This window comes from Thamnophis sirtalis, unplaced genomic scaffold (assembly GCF_051295495.1).
Source record: "Thamnophis sirtalis isolate CommonGarterSnake01/CBP01778 unplaced genomic scaffold, rThaSir2_p1.2 scaffold_11, whole genome shotgun sequence".
Taxonomy (NCBI): Eukaryota; Metazoa; Chordata; class Lepidosauria; order Squamata; family Natricidae; genus Thamnophis; species Thamnophis sirtalis.
In genome coordinates, this window is record NW_028261391.1 from 18,372,889 (window position 1) to 18,395,907 (window position 23,019).

Below are 23,019 nucleotides of genomic sequence, written 5' to 3' on the forward strand. Positions count from 1 at the left end.
AAGAGGGTGAAAATTTGAGTGTGTCTTATACACTGAATGTAGACCCACCCACCCACCGCCCCCAACCCTTTGGCCTCTGCCTCCCAGCAATTTACCTCCTTGCAGCAAACAGGGAAAATGGGGCTTGGGGAGGCTGCAATAGGCTATAGCAATCCCTGCAACCTGAAACAGATGATGATCGGGAGGCGCGCTTAAACTGAAAGTGAAATGTAACACCACAAACAGTGTATATCATCTGTACTGTTTGCTGTTTGTTGCAAGGAGACAAATCGCTGGGAGGCAGAAGCAGATTTTTTTCCCTTGTTTTCCTCCCCAAAAGCAAGTGTGTCTTATACTTCGGAGCGTCTTATACTCTGAAAAATACGGTAATTCTCAGCAGGCAAACTGAATGTTATTAGACTGGGTTTGGTTCAGTTTATTTTTCATGCAATCAGTGTTCTCCACTCTCAACTCCTTCCTTCTTCGAAGCCAAGATTTGGATCCTGGATATTGGCTATTTAGTTTGAAATGCGCTATGGTAAGGGTCACCATGGAACAAGGATAGCAGATAACATCTTAGGGAAGCTGACAGTCAAGAAGTTATTGGGCCCACATAACACATATGTGATACGAACCTGTTTTCATCTGCTTTCTATCTTAAAATGGCCAGAAGCTGCACATTTTAGAGATGCAAAAAAGAGTTTCATGGTTGTCTGTGACCCACTCCTGGTGTATCTTTAATCAGCCCAAAGTGTACGTGCACCAAAATTTGAGGGAATCAAACTGAATTCTGACTTCCTAAAACTGAACTCATGTCTTCCTAAAATTGGGCAAATTGTTATCACACAATTCCTCCCAGCCTGAATCAAATTATTTTCTTGTCAGGAAAGATGAAAGAAATACTTCTTGACTTTCAATGAATTCCTTCAGCTCTTAAGAGTTGGTCATTCAAAGTTAAGACGCATTAAAGAAGTAAAGGCATTCACCTGAGTAGAAATAAAAGGACGGAGGTGCTTACTTTTTCTCACAGAAGTGAGTTATCCCTGCAGAATGTTTCTCTCTAAATGTGACCTTCTGTACACATACAGGTCTCAAGTTATGTTTAGAAAATACCGACTTAGTCTGTTGTAAATACAGCTAGGATCTCACTACAAACCATTGAGTTTAATGTGTCATTACTCAGTCACTGAAATGTTAGCGTACCAGACCCCAAACTTTATCTAGGCCACCATTATGTTCTCATGTTGGTTAGTTCAATGCAGGGGGTGAAGTCAACTTATCTTTGCTACTGGTTCGGGTGATGTGAGAGTGCCTGTGCCACCTCCGCGCATGCGTAGGACCTTCGATTTCCGATGATCAGCTGTAAATTAGCTAGAAATCAGGAAATCCGATGATTCTAGATAATATAAACTGCATGTCACAGCTGCTGATAATCGGAAATACTAGTTCGCCCGAACCGGTAGCATTTTTTTTTTTACTACCGGTTTGAACCGGTAGCATTTCATCCCTGGTTCAATATCTATATCCTTTTCATTTGGTGTATATTAAATTAGAAGGAATAAGCTTTTACCCATTGGTCATTCACAGAGGCCTGGAATACAATAGGATGCAACTGCTACTGAGATGTTAACAACTGATAGCCATCTTACTTAAGAGATGTCTTGTCCTTTTTAAAAACAACAACATATAGCCACATTTTTTTCTTAATTTTTTTTAATTGTTAACTGTTTCAATTGTTAGTCTTTTTTTTTTTTTACTGGGTAATATGACTTGGAAAAAAACCCCTCTCTAGATGCCTTTTATTTATATACAATACAATACAATACAATACAATAGGAGAGTTGGAAGGGACCTTGGAGGTCTTCTAATTCAACCCCCTGCCTAAGCAGGAAACCCTATACCGTTTCAGACAAATGGCTATCCAACATCTTCTTAAGGACTTCCAGTGTTGGGGCATTCACAACTTCTGGAGGCAAGCTGTTTCACTGATTAATTGTTCTAACTGTCAGGAAATTTCTCCTTAGTTCTAAGTTGCTTCTCTCCTTGATTAGTTTCCACCCATTGCTTCTTGTTCTACCCTCAGGTGCCTTGGAGAATAGTTTGACTCCCTCTTCTTTGTGGCAACCCCTGAGATATTGGAACACTGCTATCATGTCTCCCCTAGTCCTTCTTTCTATTAAACTAGACATACCCAGTTCCTGCAACCGTTCCTTATGTTTTAGCCTCCAGTCCCCTAATCATCTTTGTTGCTTTTCTCTGCACTCTTTCTAGAGTCTCCACATCTTTTCTACTTCGTGGCAACCAAAACTGGATGCAGTATTCCAAGTGTGGCCTTACCAAGGCATTATAAAGTGGTATTAACACTTCATGTGATCTTGATTCTATCCCTCTGTTTATGCAGCCTAGAACTGTGTTGGCTTTTGCTTTTAAAAATGTTCATGATTGCTAATTTCCTCCCATCCCTAATCTTAAATCTATTTAAGTAAAGCAATACTTTCAAAAAATAATACAAAATGAATTTAGTAGAAATAATAGTTGTAATTTGGGATGCTTTTATATTATTACAAGTCGGGTATCACATTTTCTCATTGTGATACCTATTTCTGTATTTGCTTTCTTCTTGTCTCCTTTTTTTTAAAACAGAAATATATAGGCAAAGTATCTGTCTACAAGGGAAAACATGACTAGCTAATAGAAGCAACATGCTTGATCTGACAATCATCAGTTTTTATAAACATACTTATCTGCCTTTAGGTTTCCTGCTTTTAATTGGAACTCTCCAACTACTTATGATAAATATTTATTCAGATCTTCCAGCTGTTTAAAATTTGCTATATTATTCTATAAATTTCTACTTTGCTCCTTTAAGGTTTTCTTGAAAAGTTATACTAATGATGTTTACTCTAGCTGTAAACACTGGATTTTTATAATATTAACTACCTCTATTCCTGGTGTGTGACACAGATATACCTGAGCTACGTTTTTTTTTGCATAAAGGTGTGTGTGTGTGTGTGTGTGTGTTTAAAATAAAACTTACAATTTTATATGGCACTGTCAATTATTATTTCCCTCTCCACTGAAGGCTATTTTCTGAACATGAATGTAGGACAAATGATGATCAAAATAATAGCACAGTTTTCTTATTAAATTTGTTTGCATTTCCTTTTCAGAAGAAAAGTCCTTTCTTGATTCCCTGGAATTTTCCAGTTGTCGATTCCAACCATCAATCAGATACTCAAGAGAATTATGTCAGTTCTTTTCCTTTTTTAAGATCTAGTACCTCTATTTTTCTCCCCGTGTTTTTTTCTTGGCTTTGCCTCAGGACATCATATGAGTAAACTTCTTCTCTATTTTCAATGGAAAAAGAGAAATTGTGTCTGACCTCCTAAGTATGTGAACAAGACCTGTTTATGAATATGAATTTAGGATGTCTGTAATTTGCTGGGTCAGATGTGCTCTGTGTCCAAGCTAACAGCTTATGTCAACAGATGCAACATAGACAAACAAAAGATTGTCACAGAACATACATTAAACTAAATATCATTTTCTCTTTTAATATTAGGGTCACATCTTCCTATGCAAAAGATCACATTTCTAGCAATATGAAGATTCACCTAAACAGATCATCACTCCTGTTCAGAATAATAATAATAATAAGAAGAAGAAGAAAAGAAAAGAAAAAAAAGGTTACAATCATAGACATCGCAATACCAGGTGATAGCAGGGTCGACCAGAAGGAATATGAAAAAATAGCAAAATACCAGGACTTAAAAATCGAAATTCAACAATTATGGCACAAACCAGCAGTGGTAATTCCAGTGGTAATTGGCACACTGGGTGCTATTCCAAAAGCAATGGAATTACATTTAAAACAGTTAAAAATTGACAAAATCACCATCAGTCAAATGCAAAAGGCCGCACTGCTTGGATCTGCATGCATATTACGAAAATACATTACGACATCCTAGGCCACTGGGTGGGGCCCGACTAGTAATCAATGCAGCGAAACAACTGGCCGCTGTGATACAATTCTGTTGTTAATAATAACAATAACAATAATAATTGAAATGCCCAATGGCCAACTAATTAAATGCAAGGAAAATGAAGCCTAGAAATATTTAGGCATTCTGCAGTTGGATAACATCAAGCATGGAGAAGTAAAAACTATTGTCAGGGGAGAGTACACCAACAGAGTTAGGAAAATTTTGAAATCTAAATTGAATGGTGGAAATACAATCAAGGCCATAAATACCTGGGCAATACCAGTTATAAGATACACAGCTGGTAAAATCTGACACACCCAGATTTTCAGTCTCTTTTTGGAGGGAAAAGGTGTGTCTTAGAAAAATACGGTACTTGCAGATATTTCATTACCCTAGTAGGTAATATCATCTATATATATATATATATATATATATATATATATATATATATATATATATATATATATAGATATAGATATAGATATAGATATAGATATAGATATAGATATAGATATAGATATAGATATAGATATAGATATAGATATAGATATAGATATATATATCATCAAAAGAGCAGTGTGGGGTATAGAGCAGTGTAGTGGTGAAGATGTTCATCTGATATTCGGAAAGTTGAGTGTTTAATCCTAGGTAGTGACAGATGTTTCTCTCCTAGGGCACAAAGAAAAAAAAATTGCTGTGAACTTTCTGCGGCGTCAGGAAGGGCATCTGGCCAGTAAATGCTCAGCTCCATCCAGTCGGAATTTAGGGATTAAAGAATCATGAAAAGAGAGTAGTGAACTGATGGTATTACTAGTTGGATAATGAAACCTCAGCAAATTCAAAAAACACCAAGAATTCCATAGTTCAACCCTGAGCTAAATATTGTCTTTCTATTAGATGCATCATAAACATTAAGTACCTAGACTTATTTTTTAATTGACTTGAAAAGTATTATTGAAGCACGTTACCATTTTTCAAATCTTCATAGCCCATGGAGTGCTGAATTTCTTTCAGTGTGGAACCGTGAGCACCGAGCTCCACCATCCCCATCGTTATTGCTATTCCCAGCGGGGAGAAAATAATATTTTCATCTTCTCCTGTAGCTCGCAGCTGATTGTAAACATTCACAGAAAAATCTGCAATGGTTTCATCAGGAAAACTGGTGCTGAAGGCTTCGCTGTGCAAAACAAGAAGCAACAGGAGTCCAAGAACAAACATGGTCGAAGAGTTTCAGATCTGCAAGGCAAAGAAGGAGGAAAGAAAATGAATCTTACATTGTGCACACATGATGGATTGGTGGGATCATTAAATCAATATGTGCCTAGTGTGAAGGAAGGATGTTTTTCTGGATTTTAAAAAAAGCTCCCCACTGAGGGAAAAAAAGTCACTCAAAAAATGGAACTCAGAAAAAAAGAAACTGTGTTCAAACTAGTGGCTCCAAAAAGGTTAGAATAGAATAGAATAAAATAGAATAGAATGGAATAGAATAGAATAACAGAGCTGGAAGGGACTTCTAGTCCAACCCGCTGCCTAGGCAGGAAACCCTATACTGTTTCAGACAGATGGCTATCCAACATCTTCTTAAAGACTTCCAGTGTTGGAGCATTCACAACTTCTGGAGGCAAGCTGTTCCACTGATTAATTGTTCTAACTGTCAGGAAATTTCTCCTTCGTTCTAAGTTGCTTCTCTCCTGGTTTCTCCTTACCATTTTGTCATAAAAAAATGGATATTGCCCCAAAGTGGACAATACTTTTCCATCACCCACAGAGCTTAAAGAAAAGATTAGCATCATCTCTTCTAGCTACAAAGCAAGACTTAAGACTTTTGCTGTCCCACTTGTCTTTGTTTTTAGCTTTCTGCTTGTCTTCAGGGGGAAACATGGTGACTTCCCCCCCAACTTTTTGGGGAGGAGTTAGAACCAAAGAACATGGAATAATATAATACACAACATAATAAAAGTAAGAGGCAATGAGAGCTGCATATGTTGGGATCGTGGAATCCTAGTGGACAACCATTTAAATATGAGCCAGCAGGGTGCAGCAGCTGTCAAAAAAGCCTACATGGTTCTAGGCTGCATAAACAAAGGGATAGAATCAAGATCACGTGAAGTGTTAATGTCACTTTATAATGCCTTGGTAAGGCCACACTTGGAATACTGTTTTCAGTTTTGGTCGCCATGATGTAAAAAAACGATGTGGGGACTTTAGAAAGAGTGCAGAGAAGAGCAACAAAGATATTTAGGGGACTGGAGGCTAAAACATATAAAGAACGGTTGCAGGAACTGGGTATGTTTAGTTTAATGAAAGGAAGGACTAGGGGAGACATGATAGCAGTCTTCCAATATCTCAGGGGTTTCCACAAAGAAGAGGGAGTCAAACTATTTTCCAAGGCACCTGAAGGTAGAACAAGAAGCAATGGGTTGAAACTAATCAAGGAGAGAAGCAACCTAGAACTGAGGAGAAATTTCCTGACAGCTAGAACAATTAATCAGTGGAACAGCTTGCCTCCAGAAGTTGTGAATGCCCCAACATTTGAAGTTTTTAAGAAAATGTTGGATAACCATTAATCTGAAATGGTATAGAGTTTCCTGTCTAGGCATGGGGTTGGACTAGAAGACCTCCAGACTCTGTTATTCTATTCTATTCTATTCTATTCTATTCTATTCTATTCTATTCTATTCTATTCTATTCTATTCTAGTGCCAGGATAGAGGCAAATGCTGCAAATAAAAAACTTGGCTGATCAACACAGCAAAGATAACCTGTACCTTAGGGGCACAAAATCAAAATCAAATCTTGAGAGACCTGAATCAGAGAAAACATTCCAGGTGAAAGCCAACCCATTAGCCAGAGGAGCTTCCAGAAGCAGTGGGCATCCATCAAACTTCCAAAGGGTTAGACACTGGGTGGTACCACCTTGGATTGCTCGCTCTCTCCCAGCTGACTGCACATGCACTGGATGATTCCAAGTGTGGGGCCCAGGACGAGGTTGCACCAGCAGTGCAATTCCTCTAATTTCTGGGATTGTCCTGCTTTTTCTGGGCTAAGAAGGCAGCACTCAAGTCCTCCGGGCTTGATGAGAACATAGTTATAAGATTTCCCCTTTTTTTCATCATTACAATGGCAGCTGGAACACTGAATGGATGTTATGGTACACTGGGAAAAGGATGGGAGGAGAGGAATAATATGGGTTATTCTAATAAGGTCTACCATGATGGCCCAGGACCCCAAGGAGAACAAAATTCATTGGTGACTCAGTGTTCTGACTGAGGATTCCCAAGAGTATAAAATAAACTCCGTGTCCTGGCAAAAAAACCTTTTATTAATTTACAGCGAATTCTGCTCATTCACAGCCAGCAAAGTCTTTCAAAGGAGGATTTATGGTCACAGACCTTATCTGGCTTGGAGAGCTGACAGGCTGATATCTACAGAATTTGGCAAGGAGTCACTAACCAATTAGTGAACTAATTGTCTCCTGCAAACTCCACTCCCCTTTTGCTCCTCTTTTATTTCCTCATCAGAGCCTTCCCCAGACTCCAGGACTGGCCCATGTTCCTCCCCAACCTCCTCACTGTCCGAATCTCTCTGCTAGCTCCACTGGTGGGCCACAACACTCAGGGCTTCTCAGGTCCACCATGCACAGTAAAATATGGAATTCCCCTTCAGCAAGGTAATTCTCCTTGGTTGAGTTATAGGCTATACCAAAGCAGCCTATGGGGAACAGAGACTATTTCAGAATAAGCAGAAAGAGAGAAAAGTTCATTCTCTTAGTCTCACAAGTTCACCCAGGGAATCATATTCCATATATGATTGAAAAAAAGATTTTCTTCACTGGACGGGAAAGAATTCTGTGCAATGCCTTCCGGCAAGAAATGACATTCTTCTCTATCAAGTCCATCTTTGGTGATCAGAATGACATTTTGTAGGAATTCTAACTTCTGCTCCTCATCACACAGGGCAGCATTTGAAAATCAACAGAGTTGATTCCAAGCCACTAAATTTGTAGTTCTTAAAAAAAAAACACCACACACCTTAGGTCTTCAAAATACAAGACAACTATTTTCTGCATTATTTTTTCCAAAAGAAATGAATAGTCTCATAAAATGGTTGGAAGAATGCTAGAGAGAGCCTCTGTGAATAGTCCTTATGTCATATGCACTTTTTATTACTGACATTTTAAAATCATTCTATTCCAGGACTTTTCATTTTATAGAAATAGGTATCTCTTGTACTATTTTTATATGCAACTTTATTAAATTTCCCTCCCAAAACCTCGTAAAATACAAAATAGCAAAGAAAAAAAAGATAGAGGGAAACGGGGGGAGGGACCATGAAAAAAAAGGAAAACGGGATGAAAACAAGGAGGAAATAAAAGCTATACAGAAAAGAATAACTTTTGAATTGCTTCGGTACAGATACAAGCATAAAATGCAATGATCTTTTGAATTAGAATAAGTCATAACACACAGTACTGCTATAATCATAAATAAATCTAATCATCAAATGCCAAGGTTAAAGTTGCATTTCTCTCAGTTTCAAGCAAAAAACCCATAAGTGGTTTCCAAATAGAAACAAAGTTAGAGAAAATCTTTTCTTTAATCAAAGCATTCAATTCTCTGCCAACTCCATTAATCTCAGCAGCTATTCTTCCATTTGTGCACCTAAAGAAGATTTACTGCTGTTGACATTGTAAGGCTTGAAACTATCTTTTCTTTTGGATCTTTGGCCTGCCAACTTTCTATTATTCTACTATGCATTTTCTATTGTGGGAAAATGGGAGGGGGGGGGAGAGTTAGATGCTATGTAGCCATAACAAAATTCTTTCTAGAAAGCCAAAGTCATCCTTTGTCTCTGCACTTCTGCACCTGACCAGAACTGGAGAGGTAGAACTGCCAGCATGGTAGTGGAAGATTGGACCATGTGATGGACTTATGGGTGTGGGGGCAAGATCTTGAAATTTCAACTGGGTGGGGAAAACCGGGAAGCTTTCAGATTCGGGTTTTCCCAGATGTGCCAACATGTCTCTCTTAAATTGGAACTTTGAGCAATACTTTGCCTTGGACTTTGATTTACCTTTGGGTGGCATTTGAAACCTTGACAGAGATATTGTATAAGAAGGAAAAAAGTTCAATTTTTTTCTGTCTGTTCGTCCATCAAATTTAAAAGAAAAGCCTATGGTATCAACGTCCTTGGTTAGTTTAGTGGGATATAATAATAATACATAAAATAAAATGGGATATTAGAACCGACTGAAAGAAGGATAATTAATGGAAAGAGCCCCCCAAAATTGGGTCTAAGTGAATAAAATACAAACTAGGTCTATATCGGGGTGCCAAACTCGTGGTGTCGCGTTGTCGTTAATGTGACGTATTGCAACTTTTTTCTCTTTGCTAAAACGGAGGTGGGCGTGGTCAGAGTGTGTCATATCTGGCCCGCGGGCTGCGAGTCTCACACCTCTGGTCTAGCTGAATAAGAGAGCTACAGTCACATGACTGATCTGAACTTTGCAACCTTTTCTGTGGCGGTCGTAAACCAAATGCCATGGTCAAAAAAGTGAATGCTGCAGTCATAAAATGAACCAAACTGGAGATGCCTATTTCCGGCACAACTCTTGTAAAACATGGTCCCATGATCACAGGTGCTGCAAACAATCGTAAATGCAGACACGTTGCTGAGTTGCTACGTGACTGGCTGGATTCAGATGAACTTCAGATTCAGATCATAAATTGGGTCAGTCATAACTTCAAGTGGTCACTAAGCAAACGGTCGTAGGTCAAGGACTTCCCACATTGTGGTGTGGTGGCTAAGGCACAGTACTAGAAGCAAGGAGATACAGAGTCTTGTCCACTCACAATTCTGGAAGTTCATTTGATAGTGTTGGACCAGACAGTATCTCTCACAAAATTGCTGTTATGGGGAATCTACCAGGTAAGGCTGTGATGGCAAATCTATGGCAAATATGTCAGAGGTGGAATGCAGAGCCCTCTCTGTGGGCAAGTGCGCCTTTGCCAGCTGCTCTTCTGGCACATGCACGCCTGCCAGCTTGTCTTTGTGGGTGCCAGAAAAACATCCTGTTTTTTGGCCATTTTTTTGGCCATTTTCAGACTGTTTTTCAGACAATTTTCAGACTGTTTTCCAGACCATTTTCAGGTTGTTTTTCAGCCGTTTTTGGCCCCATAACAGTCCATTATTTTTACCATTTGTAAAGCTGTTTTCTGGTGCTCAGGAATCCATGAAGACCAGCATGCATGTACAGACGTTCTGATTTGGGTACTCACTGCCGAAAAGGTTCACCATCACTGACGTAGGGTTTTTTGGGGGAACCCAATAAGAAGGAGCCATATATACACTGCATTAAACTCTTGAACAAAAGGCAGAACAGAAATATAACAAATATATAAATTATTAAGTTAATGTGGTATTCAGGCAGTAGCAGCTCGAAACTTGCATCTCTGCCAGTTTTAGCCTATCTTTGTGGGCATGTATCCTAATAGAAAGCAGAAAAGATGGAAAGATGGGGCTGCACCAAAACATATTAGAAAGATATTTATTCCATGACACTACCAAATGGATTTTATTTCTTTGCAAAGATATACTTACCCATCACAAAAAGTTCTTAAAAGTCACATTCTTTCCTCTATAGCAGAATGAGGACGGGGAGAATTCATGGATAGGTTTCTGTTCTGACCCCCCTCCATATGGTGAGTCACACCGACACAAGGTTACTGTTAGCCATGCTTTATTCACAGTAATTACTCACAGACAAGACTTTGGCAGCAACCCAGACTCCCACAGATAAGAGATACACATAAGAGCTTCTCCAGCTTAGTATAATGGTTGTGTCCTGCAAAAAGTCTCCTCCCAAAGTCTCTTCTTATATACTCTTTTGGGAGGAGCCAAATCACAACCACCTGGGTCTGATTATCTTCTATGTCTCCGTAATTGCTGCCTGCGCTTCTCCGCCCTTCTCTGCCTGGCGTCCAGGACCAACTCCCTTTGCTCCTCCCCACTGCTCCAGGGCCTGACATCAGGGACAAACTCCCTTTGGCTTTCACTGGTGCTCCATGCCTCAGGCGCCCCCTGGTGGCCAACCAGCCTCTCTGGTCCCTGCTCGGAGTCTGCACCCTGCCCAGGGTCCTCCACATCTTCCAAAGCCAACTCATAGAGCCCCTCACTATCAGAGTCTGTCAGCAGCTCCAATGGCTCCTGCTGGGCCACAACAGGTTTCCAATACCCCAAACATCTGGGCCAAATTGTAGTTCTGAAAGTGCCGAGATTGCTGTATCTTCAATTTGGGGTATGGTTCATTTATGCCTATTTACCAGGACATGTGTATTCTTCTCTCCAGTGACCTATTGCAATCATGATACTTAACATTTATATGGTGTATCTTATTAGCTGGCTGTTCCACAAACATCACCTAATTAAATATTGTGGCAGCTCAGAGCAGTGTATAATTAAATGCTATTAAACCCATTTTATAGGTGAAGAAGCATCAAGTAAATAGGCTGTTCTGTGTATTTTAGCAATAACACTAAACACTTTTTCCAAAGGTTTTCTTTTTAAAAAAAAAAGAAGTAAAAAGAAAAAAAAACAATAGAACAGAATTCTATTCCTAAATCATATCCGAGTTCAAGCTGCAGACAGGATAAATGGATGGTTGAAACTACCATATTATGGAAACTATACTAAGACTCATCTCCCCTAACAGCTGATTTACCTTCGTGGGGAGCTTTTCTTTGCCAATTTGAAAATAAATTTTCCTGTTAGAGCTGCACAGTCGAGAGAACGGTTTTACCTCAGCGGTACCAATCTTTGTGAATTAGGCTTAACAAAACCTTCATTATTCATATATAATACGTAGATGTCATTCAGCAATACCATTCCGCTGATGGTTTACAATGGAAAATAATAATATAATATAATAAAAAAGCACTTTGGCTGCAATAAATAATGAAGTGGATTTTGTTGTTAGCATCATATGCATGAATCTGTTTTTTTCTAGTTTGGAGATCATGGTTTCTAATTTAGCAGGCTGCAGAAAGCCAGACATTTCTGTTTCATCCAATAAGCCATAGTTAACCTATGTACAGGTAGTCCTTGACTTACAACCAACATTTCTGTTATTAAGCGAGACCTTTGTTAAGCGGGTTTTGCCCTGGTTTGTGACATTTCTTGCCAAAGTTGTTAAGTGAATCACCGTAGTTGATAAGTTAGTAACCTGGTTGTTAAGTGAATCCGGGTTCCCCATTATCTTTACTTGTCAGAAGGTCACAAAAGAGGATCACAGGACGCCGGGATGCTACAGCCGTCATAAATATTAACCAGTGGCCAAGCATCTGAGCACACGACATGGGAATGCTGCAAAGATCATAACTGTGAAAAACGGTAATAAGTAACTTTTTAAAGTGCCGTTGTAACTTCGAACGGTCACTAAATGAACTTGTAAGTCAAGGACTACTTGTAGGGCTTAATGTCACCCAGCCAATGCCATGCAACAGTTTGTACAATAGATATTCCCAGCAGAGAAAATAAAAGCAAGCACCAAACAAATAGACAAAGTATTTAGTGGCTAAAAACACTGCTATTTTAAAACCTCAGAGAGAATAATAATAAAAAAAAAACTTTATATGATACTTTATATGACACTACAGAGCCTCTTGATGTGGGTGAAGGAGGAGAGTGCAAATGTTGGCTTGAAACTCAACATTAAGAAAACTCACGGCATCCGGTCCTCTCAATTCCTGGCAAATAGATGGGGAAGAAATGGAGGTAGTGATAGATTTTATTTTCCTGAGCTCCAAAATCACCACAAATGGGGATTTCAGCCAAGAAATTAAAAGACACTTGCTCCTGGGGAGGAAACCTATCGCAAATCTAGACAGCATACTAAAAAGCAGAGGCATCACCTGCCAATAAAAGTGTGTATAGTCAAGGCTATGGTTTCCCCAGTTGCAATGTATGGCTGTGAAGGTTGGACCATAAGAAAGGCTGAGCGCCAAAGAATTGAGGCCCTTGAACTGTGGTGCTGGAGAAGACTCCTGCGAGTCCCTTGGACTGCAAGGCGATCAAACTAGGCAGTCCTAGAGGAGATCAACTGCTTTGACTGCTCTTTAGAAGGCCAGATCCTGAAGATGAAACTCAAATACTTTGGCGACCTAATGAGAAGGAAGGACTCCCTTGAGAAGAGCCTAATGGTGGGAAAGATTGAGGGCAAAAGAAGAAGGGGACGACAGAGAATGAGGTGGCTGATGGGAGTCACAGAAGCAGTAGACATGACCTTAAATGGTCACCGGGGGATAGTAGAGGACAGGAAGGCCTGGAGGAACGTTGTCCATGGGAACAAAACTTCTCAACTAACAACAATACCCAAATGCCTAAAACTATGTCCCTTGAGCCAGGAGCAGCATTTCCTAGCCATGGTGCGATCATCAAAAGGAACATTGTTCTTCCACATTTGTTTGAAATACCTACATTGTAGACCACCATATATACCAGCAACAGACATTGCTTTTCTTTTGGAAGACACCTACCTTTAAAATGTTCTGTTTCCATATCTGAAAGATACCACAATTAACCCATTTTTAGATGCTTCCCAAATATTCTTGTTTTCAACCAAGTTTTCTTTGTGGGAAAAATGGCCTGTGGACATCTAGATACATTAAAATGTTCACAGTTTTAGGCTTTAAGGTAATTGTCAAACTTTATTGGTTGCTAGAGTTCTTTTTTTGGGCATAATGGTTAGCGGTTAAAGACGGAGCATGTCAGCTGGAGAGCTGACTACCTGGGTTTGAAACCCAAGCTCTGCACACCAGGGTGATTCCTGATATTTGCCCCAGCTCCTGCTCGCATAGCAGTTTGAAAGCATGAAAATGCAAGTAGATCAATAGGTACCACTTCAGTGGGAAGGTAACAGCTTGTCCCTTTGGCATATAGGCATGCTGGCCAAGTGACTAAGGAAATTCAGACAACTTTGGCTCCCTCAGTCAAGAAACAAATATAAGCACTATAGCCTAGAGTCAAATCTTTACTTTTTAAGGTACTGATAGCTACATTATTTATGGCACCTGGCACAGAATGCCATCAAAGACCATACGCCATTGTTCAGTGAGATGGGCTCTGAACTAGAACCTCTGAGTTCAAGTCCCACTGAAAAGAGGCAGTCAGGAAAAGAGATTGCAAACAGAGATGTATTTAAGATGGGTGGTAAAACAATTTGCAATCCAATAGGCCATACTTTGGGGTTGGGTGGGGAGATGCCAGCTTCTTCTCACCCTTGATTTATAAGAATTAGGGTTCATTTAGAAAATGATACCTGGAAATGCAGAATGTAAAAGTACTCATTTAATCTCAATGATATCTACTATCTGATAAAATTTACATTGCAACCGAGTCAGAAAAATGCATGAGCTCTTAAACATTCCTTTCAATATTGTACAGAAAATGTGTTTCCCTTTTACTCAAGAGGTTTACATTATAGAGTTGGCATGTAGAAGTCATTAAATCGAGTAATGTTGTTATACTCACATCAACTAAAAATGTAATCTCTGCAGGACAACCAAAGCTGTTTTTCAAAATTGTGTTGAATTACCAAGGTTGCATCTTCAATTACTATGTCAAATATTATCAAGGACTACCTACTTGTTATTTAATAAATCAATATATTACTTCCAAGCCATATGGCATGAAGTCTGAATGAAAAATACTGTCAGCTCCTTAATTTTCATTTAAATGGGGGAATTTAACGGGAAAACAATCCTTGAAAGGGGCTCTTCTGCTACCTATATTTGGTTCTCAATTACCTGTAATGGCTCCTCTCCTAACTTGAGAAACGGATTATTTCAAAAAGAACCTTTAATCAAGCAGGATGGAAACCATTAGAAGCAAAGCAGCATCTGAAAACCTTTAGGCTATGCAAATGGGATTAAGCTGATAATGACCCCTCCCCTTTGTCCGAATGCAGATTCTGACCAATACACAAGTGTGAAGATGCTTCCTTAACTCTTCTGCCCTGGGAGTCAATAAAGCACACGTTCCCATGGCTATCTCTAGTTAGACATCAAAGCTATATATCCCACATGGCTATCATAAACATCCCACCAGAGATGTTGGAACCTTCAGTCTCCCGGTGACAGGAAACCAGTTGTAAAGTTGTAAAACTCAGTTGTTTCAGATGTAACTAATAATTTAACTCCGAGGCTCCCCTCCTCCCAATTGAATGGCAGTATCACTTTTAGGGATCTGACATTACCACTATTCCGTACATATTTCTGCTATAATGGACAAGTTTTTTAAAGCTGTCAGAAAAACAACAGCAAAAACCTAAGCAAAAGAACCCACCACACTGTCTGTTCAACCAGATCTGATTCACCTTGCTGTCTGTTTATTTAAGTCAAGCAGATGCCTACTGTTTCCCTTTAATTTTGGGAAAACATGGAAGTCACACAAAACCAGATCTGGATTGTATGGTACAATTGGGTAAGGCAGTGAAAGCCAACTGCTCAATTGCTTCCTGAGTGGTTTGTCAGATGACATCTAAGCATTGTCATGTTGCAGCATTTCCCCTCTTTTGCTTCAAAATATCTGACGAATCTTTGTTTCAGTGTTCTGAGACATGCTCTCTAGCACTCTGAATTGATAACACTGCCAGTTTCAAGGAAATCCATGTGAATAATATCAGTTGCATCCCAAAGAATGCAACCATGGAATTTTGTATTTTGATCCCTCCCCGCCGCCTTACAGGCAAAGCTGTGTGATAATATTCTATGGACTGCATCTAAAACGGTTAAATCATGGCAACTGGATCAAGTTCTAAGAGCCAAGGTGGCGCAGTGGTTAAAATGCAGCACTGCAGGCTACTGCTAGATCAGCAGGTCAGCGGTTCAAATCTCACCGGCTCAGGGTTGACTCAGCCTTCCATCCTTCCGAGGTGGGTAAAATGAGGACCCAGATTGTTGGGGGCAATATGCTGACTCTCTGTAAACCGCTTAGAGAGGCCTGAAAGGCCTATGAAGCGGTATATAAGTCTACTGCTATTGCTATTGCTATTTTATTAAAACTGAGACCTTTTGTCACTCATCCAAGTATCGAAACATTCCATGGACTGGCATTTCATTTCATTTCTGGGTCGTAATCAGAGGTGGGTTGCTTCTGGTTTGGCCCAGATCAGCTGAACTGGTAGTAGTGGTGGCAAGAGGCTCCGCCCACCCACCTGGACGCTTGTGCATGGGAGAGTGCGCCCGGACCAGTAGTAACAATATTGGTAACCCACCACTGGTCATAACAATGAGTCCATATTTTGTTGTCTGTCACAATGTTGTGAAGAAATTCCTCCCCTTCATTTTCCTAGCATGACAGTTGCTGGCAAGTTTCAACTCTTGAAGCTTTCATCTCTTCTGCATGAAAGGAACTCATCTTGAACAAACTTTTTAGTATTGAAGAACATCAATTATGTGACCCACACATTCCTGCGAGATGCCAAGCTTGACAGCAATTTCCCTTTGAGTGATCCACTGATTGTCCTTAATCACTTCATCAACTTTTCTCGTGTGAAATTAATCAGTTGCTGTCACAAGCCATCCACTTTGTTCTTGATCACGCAAATCAGCTCTGCCCCATTCACTACCCTTATTTATTTATTTATTTATTCATTATTTATTTATTTACTTGGCCCAGCAATACCCAGTACTCATCCCAAGCCAATCAACACTACAAATGCCCTGCATTCAGTGGTGAATTTCAATTGGAAGAGTTCCTTCAGTAGTCAAATATTCAATCATGGCATGTTGCTTAAAGTGCCTTGATACATATCACAGGGTTTCATTTCATGAATTATAGCAAGAGAACTGTTTCTCACAACCACTTTTTACCAACTAAACAGGTATCAAAAAACTCATCAGAGCACCTTTTGCATGAAAGTGGTGTATTAAATTGCAAATTTCCATAGTTTGATGACTTATAACATTAGAGGTATTACTTTTCCTTCAACCCTCCTATCGTGGCAATAAATAAGGGAGTCTTCTCTATGCTTTCTTGACTTGGTCACAACCTGGGGAACTGATCCAGTTACTTTCTCTGTAAAACTTCAGAATTCCTAACCTATTAACCCCCTAATATATCCCATCCTTTCTAGAGGATGCATGATTTCTTACAACAGCTAAGGATGTCCAAGTAACTGTACTGCCAAATATGGTTTTTTGCTTGCTATTTGCTACATCTGGATGAAAACAAAAATGTCCTCCCTCACATTGAAAGATGCTCAAGGCTTAATTACCTATTCTCCGAAACACCTGAGGGCAGGACAAGAAGCAATGGATGGAAACTAATCAGGGAAAGAATGTCTATGGAGATTACCCATCAATCAGGTCATGGTTTTCCAAAAGGTGCTGTTTCAAAAGGCAACTGGACTTCTTCGTTTTTCCTTCAAGACATTTTGCTCTGCTGAAGAACTGAAGAAGGTTTTAGATGAGAAGAGAAATGTTTTCAAAGAAAAACAAAGAAAGTCAAGTTGCCGTTTGAAAAAGCACCTTTGGAATCAAGGAGAGAACCAACCTAGAACTAAGGAGACATTTCCTGATAATTAGAACCATTAATCAATGGAACGAATTGCCTCCAGAAGTTGTGAATGCTCCAACACTGCAAGTTTTAATGAAGAAATTGGAGAACCATTTGTCTGAAATGGTGTAGGGTTTCCTGCCTAAGGAGGGGGTTGGGCTAGAAGAACTCCAAGGTCCCTTTCAACTTTGTTATTCTGTTATGTAGAATAGCCATAAAAGTCATTTCAGATTTTTCTTGGGAAGATGTAGAGAAACAACTGAGGTCCAACCATCATTACTTTTTTCAAGGCTTATAAGAGTAAATCATTGAAATTTAAATAGATATCCACATTCATTCATTCATGATTATCACCTTGAAGAGAGATGGGCAGCAAACAAATCTAATAAGTAAAATAAAAATAAATAAAATAAATTGTGCCGGTTATAATTTGAAGAAAATAAAATAACTCTGACCAGAACATCTGAATCCCATTCTAGTTGTGCAATCAGATAGCAATAGCAATAACACTTAGACTTACCATATTTTTCGGAGTATAAGACGCACCAAGGTTTTGAAGAGCAAATTTTTAAAAAGTAGATAGGTTAGATAGAGGAATAGAGAGAGATAGAAAGAGAAGTACAGTAGGTAGGTAGGTAGGTAGGTAGGGAGGGAGAGAGAGAGAGACAGAGAGAGAGAGAGAGAGAGAGAGAGAGAGAGAGAGAGAGAGAGAGAGAGAGAGAGAGAGAGAGAGAGAGAGAGAGAGAGAGAGAGAGAGAGAGAGAGACTAGTTAGGTAGGTAGATAAAGGGATAGAGAGAGAGAGAAATAGAGAGATAGAGAAATACAGTAGGTAGGTAGGGGGAGAGTGAGTGAGTGTAGATATGTTGGTATGTAGAGGGAGAGAGAGAGAGAGAGAGAGATACAGTAGATAGGGAGAGAGAGAGAGTAGGGAGGTACGTAGGTAGATAGAGAGAGAAAGACAGAGAGAGAGAGAGAAATAGGTAGGTAGGGAGAGAGAGAGAGTAGATAGGTAGGTAGATGTTTCCAGGTGTATTTATCCATGTGCTGGAGAAGGAAATCGCCCACAATCTGCAGCACCTAAGACTTTGTTTCTGTTGGCACAGCACTTGATCAATGTAATTCTCATCAATCAGTTAAAGAGCTTTCCAAAATGGAAAAAAACGTTTTTGTACTCTGCAAACCTCCCAAAACGGCCCATTTTTTGCAAAAACAGGCCCGTTTTTTTTTTAAAAAAATCATGAATAGCCTTGGGGGGGGTGTTGCTCCTGGGGGGTGGGGTGGGGGTGGGGAAAACAAGCAAAAAATGGCCCGTTGTTCACGAATGAGCCTGATTTTGTCAAGAAGATTGCATGCATAGCCTTATGGAGGCTTATAGAGTGCTGCTGAGAGTTTGGGGGGGGGGCAAAAAACATCCATTAATAGCTCATTTCTGCCCTCCCCAGCCCCCAGGAGCTCTCTGAAAGCCTCCATAAGGGTATGCATGGCCATTTTGGTGAAGGGGGTGGGGCTTCAGAAGGCAAAAAATGCTGTATTCAGTGTATAAGACACACCCAGATTTTCAGCCTCTTTTTTGAGGAAAAAAGGTGCATCTTATGGTCTGAAAAATATGGTATATACCGCTTCATAGTGCTTTACAGCCCTCTCTAAGCTATAAAACATGTGTAAAACTATACACAAATGCCCACTTACACAGTCAGCATATTTTCCCCAACAATCAGGCTCCTCATTTTACCCATCTCAGAAGGATGGAAGGCTGAGTCAACCTTGAGCCTGGTGAAATTCGATCTGCCAAGCTGCTGGCAGCCGGTGATCAGCAGAAGTAGCCTGCAGTACTGCACTCTAGCCACTGCGCCACTGCGGCTATTGAATGATCTTGTCAGATCATTCAGTAGCCATTGGAAAGCTATTCTTTTCAGGCTGTATAACGAAAGAATAAGAGTGAACTATCTTCCATATCAAATAATTCTTAGTAATGAGTCTCGACTCAAATGAAGCTTGTGTTATTTTAATACTGTTTAGAAAATAAATGAATAAAATATAAAATGCCTCACTTATCTCAACACATACTGTATGTCCTGTCATATTAACCACAATTACAAGCATTTTGCTTCAATACATGCGTAAGAACTAAAATAAAATAATAGGCCATATATTAGCATAACAGTATGAATATGTGCTCATGTTTCTTTAAATAGCTTATATTAACTGAGTAAAAAAAAAACCATACACAAATGTCCATAAAATAAAAATAAACCACAATAAAAATTGCTTAATTTTGACAAGGCAAAAGACCTGCTCACTCTGTAGTGTATCACCAAGAATTCATGGTTACAGATCTCTAAAATGCTTTCATTTCTTTATTTAGTCTATATCTTGCCTTATCTGCTTATATAAACCTTAGATGGTTTGCAATCATAAAAGAGAATACAAATTATTTAAGATGACAGTACAATCAATGCAATTCAAGTCATTAAAATCAATTAACAGTGAAAAGAGGGTAAAGATTTGATTTGGCTGCTTTCCTGAATTGTGCCAGGAACATTGGACAGGTGTCAAAAAATTCCACCCTGGGGAATATATGCCATTTCCAGAAGGACACAAGAATAGCCTTCTCTTATACATTATATAGCTGTGATGGAGAACCTGTGGCACGCGTAGCCATATCTGAGGGCATAAGAGGTGTTGCCCTAAGTCAGCTCCAGCGCACATGCGCATGCTGGCCAACTGATTTTTGGCCTTCCGGAGGGCAGGGGGAGCCCATTTTCACCCTCCCCAGGCTTCAGAAAAGCCTCCGTAGCCTATGGAGGATGAAAAACAGGTCCAACAGGCCTATGGGAAGTTCGGAAAGGAACCTCTGGTTTGCTCGTTGGGCCGTTTTTCACCCTCCCCAGGTTCCAGAGGCTTTCCTGAAGCCTGGGAGGGCAAAAAATGGAGCCTACCGGAAATCTGGAGCTTCAGTGAGTCCTATGTGCATGCATTCGGAGGGAGCGTGGGGTGTTGTGCACACACGTGACCCGTCAAAACCGCGCTCGACTAAGCCGCGCCCGATTAAACCGCATCGCTGACGTCATCAACAGGGCGACAACAGCCAGCGCGGAGAAAGAAGGGCATTTTAAATAGCGCTTTGAAAGCAAGCCGATTCAACTTGAGGTAAGGGTTAGGTTTAGGGTTAGGTTAAGGGTTAGGTTAAGGGTTAGGGTTAGGTTTAGGCTTAGGTTAAGGGTTAGGATTAGGGTTAGGGTTAGGTTTAAGGTTAGGTTAAGGGTTAGGTTTAGGGTTAGGTTTAGGATTAGGTTTAGGGGGGTTAGGTTTAGGTTTAGGGGTTAATTTTAGGTTTAGGGTTTACAGCGTGTTTCTGTCTCCACGCTGTTGTCACCCTGTTGATGACGTCAGCTACACGGTTTAGTCAGACGCGGTTTAGTCGAGCGCAGTTTTGTGGTGGAACCGTGCACACATGCATGGGGGGAGGGCATTGCATTATGGGTGTGGGCATGCACATGTGTGCTACCTCACGCATGTGTTCTCTTTTGACACCCCAGCAGAAAAACGTTCACCATCACTGTCATATAGCCAACCCTAGGCAATGGCAATATCTTCCAAAGATGTTAGGCAATGTCCAGGGGTACCGACTGCTGGTTTAGCAGGGAGCAGTATTGTTGGATGCTATCAATATATTCAAATCAAATATCTTTCTTACTGTCTTTCAGCAGCTTTTACAATATAAATAGTGCAATGAAAAGAGAGATCACAGCAATTAGTTATTGGGGGAAGAAAAATATTACAGCAATAAAACAATATATCTAATTAAAAGTTTTCCGCAGTTGCATAACAATGAAGATATTTGGTATGAGTGTGGGGTTAACTTAGTATCCCTTAAAAATAATAAACATATAATTTATCTGTGCAGACCTTGCTTTTGGAAATTTGGTAAATTATTGGGGCATTATAGAAAGGGCATTGTATGAGGACCTGAGCGAAACTCTATTTCTCTGGATTAACAAGGGTAAAGTGTCTGCAAATAAAGAGTGCCATGAAATCTTCCTGCCATAGAGCTGATAAAAGTGCTATCAATACATTAGTGGCTTATTCGACTTGTATGCCGCCCTATTCCCAAAGGGACTCAGGGCGGCTGACAAACCAGAAGGGAGGGGAACAAATACAAAAAGTAAAACAAAAACAGAACAACAATACAAAACAATTTAAAAGTCACAACAAGCACAACCAATTTGAGTAGGGGTGGAATTCAACAGCCCCAGGCCTGCTGGGACAGCCAGATCTTAACGGCTTTACGGAAAGCCTGAAGGGTGGCAAGGGTCCGAATCTCCATGGGGAGATCATTCCAGAGAGCCGGAGCAGCCACAGAGAAGACCCTCCTCTGAGTGGTCGACAGCCGGCATTGGCCGGCAGATGGAATTCGGAGAAGGCCTAATCTGTGGGATCTAATGGGTCTATGGGAGGTGATTGGCAGAAGGCGGTCTCTCAAGTACCCAGGTCCAATACCATGTAGGGCTTTATAAGTGACGACTAGGGCGTCATTAAGGACACCCCTTTCCAAAGCTCCAAATAATCTCCTCCATAATTTCATGTTTATGTAACATGGCAGAGCATCAATGGCAGATAATCTGGGTAGCATAGGGGATAAGGTGGGACAATACTCCTATGGAGGGATTGGCTACTTGGTGTTCACAGGGTTTCGGGAAAACCTCTAGATAAGATTCTGTACTTTTTGGAGAATCCCCAAATCCCACTCCTGCCTGGCCCTGCCCACCCTGCCCCTCCCCTCCCTTGAGTCCCCACCTGGGGGGGGGGGTAGGTAAGCATCTGTTTCCAGCCGGAGCCTGGAGAAGCTATTTACGCACTCCCAGAGGCTCGGGGAAAGCCTCCAGAGCTCTGGGAGGGCAAAAATTTCCCTCCCCTGCCATGGTGCAGGAGGCCAACTAGGCCACGCCCACCATGGCCACATCTACTGAGCAACCGGGCAGATAACCCCTTGCAAAAAATTTTGAAGCCCACCCCTTCCCCTGTGACACATAGGGGCTATATGAAAATGGCATTTCTCCAGCACCATTTTCCATAGGCAATCCATTTGGAAGGACTGGAACCTTTGCAAAACATTTCTACCAAGATCATTAAATGGCCAAGAAGAGTACTCTGGTTGATTGTATTGAACATGGCCAAGAGGTCCAGAAAAATTAACAGAATTGCAACTGTCACCATGTAATGTTTGACCTTGGTGATTACCAAAGCCATCAAACTTTGGTTGAAATAGGTCAAGATAATCAGTTGCATTTGGAATTGTGAAGACACCCTTTTCTTGATTGTCTTGTCCAAGAATAAAATATTTGAGACAGGACCATATTTACAGAGTCCAGATTTCCCCCTCAGTAAAGTCTTATATATGCCTCTTTGAAATAAGTGCAAAGATATCCAATATACTTTTGAAGCATTGATCATCTCCATTTTCCATGGGGACAACATTTTGGTCAATTTGATAAGCTAAGT

At 40.3% G+C, this 23,019-nt stretch overlaps 1 protein-coding gene across 1 annotated transcript in view; it reads right to left on the reverse strand.

Annotated features, from left to right (window-relative positions):
- SERPINI1 (serpin family I member 1) overlaps positions 1 to 23,019 on the reverse strand; it is a 144,281-nt gene that overhangs the window by 56,004 nt on the left and 65,258 nt on the right. The window contains exon 2 of the mRNA XM_087725293.1: positions 4,931 to 5,198. Within this exon, the coding sequence (XP_087581419.1) occupies positions 4,931 to 5,180 (250 nt within the window). The 5' untranslated portion in view covers positions 5,181 to 5,198. The remainder of the gene's footprint in view (positions 1 to 4,930; positions 5,199 to 23,019) is intronic.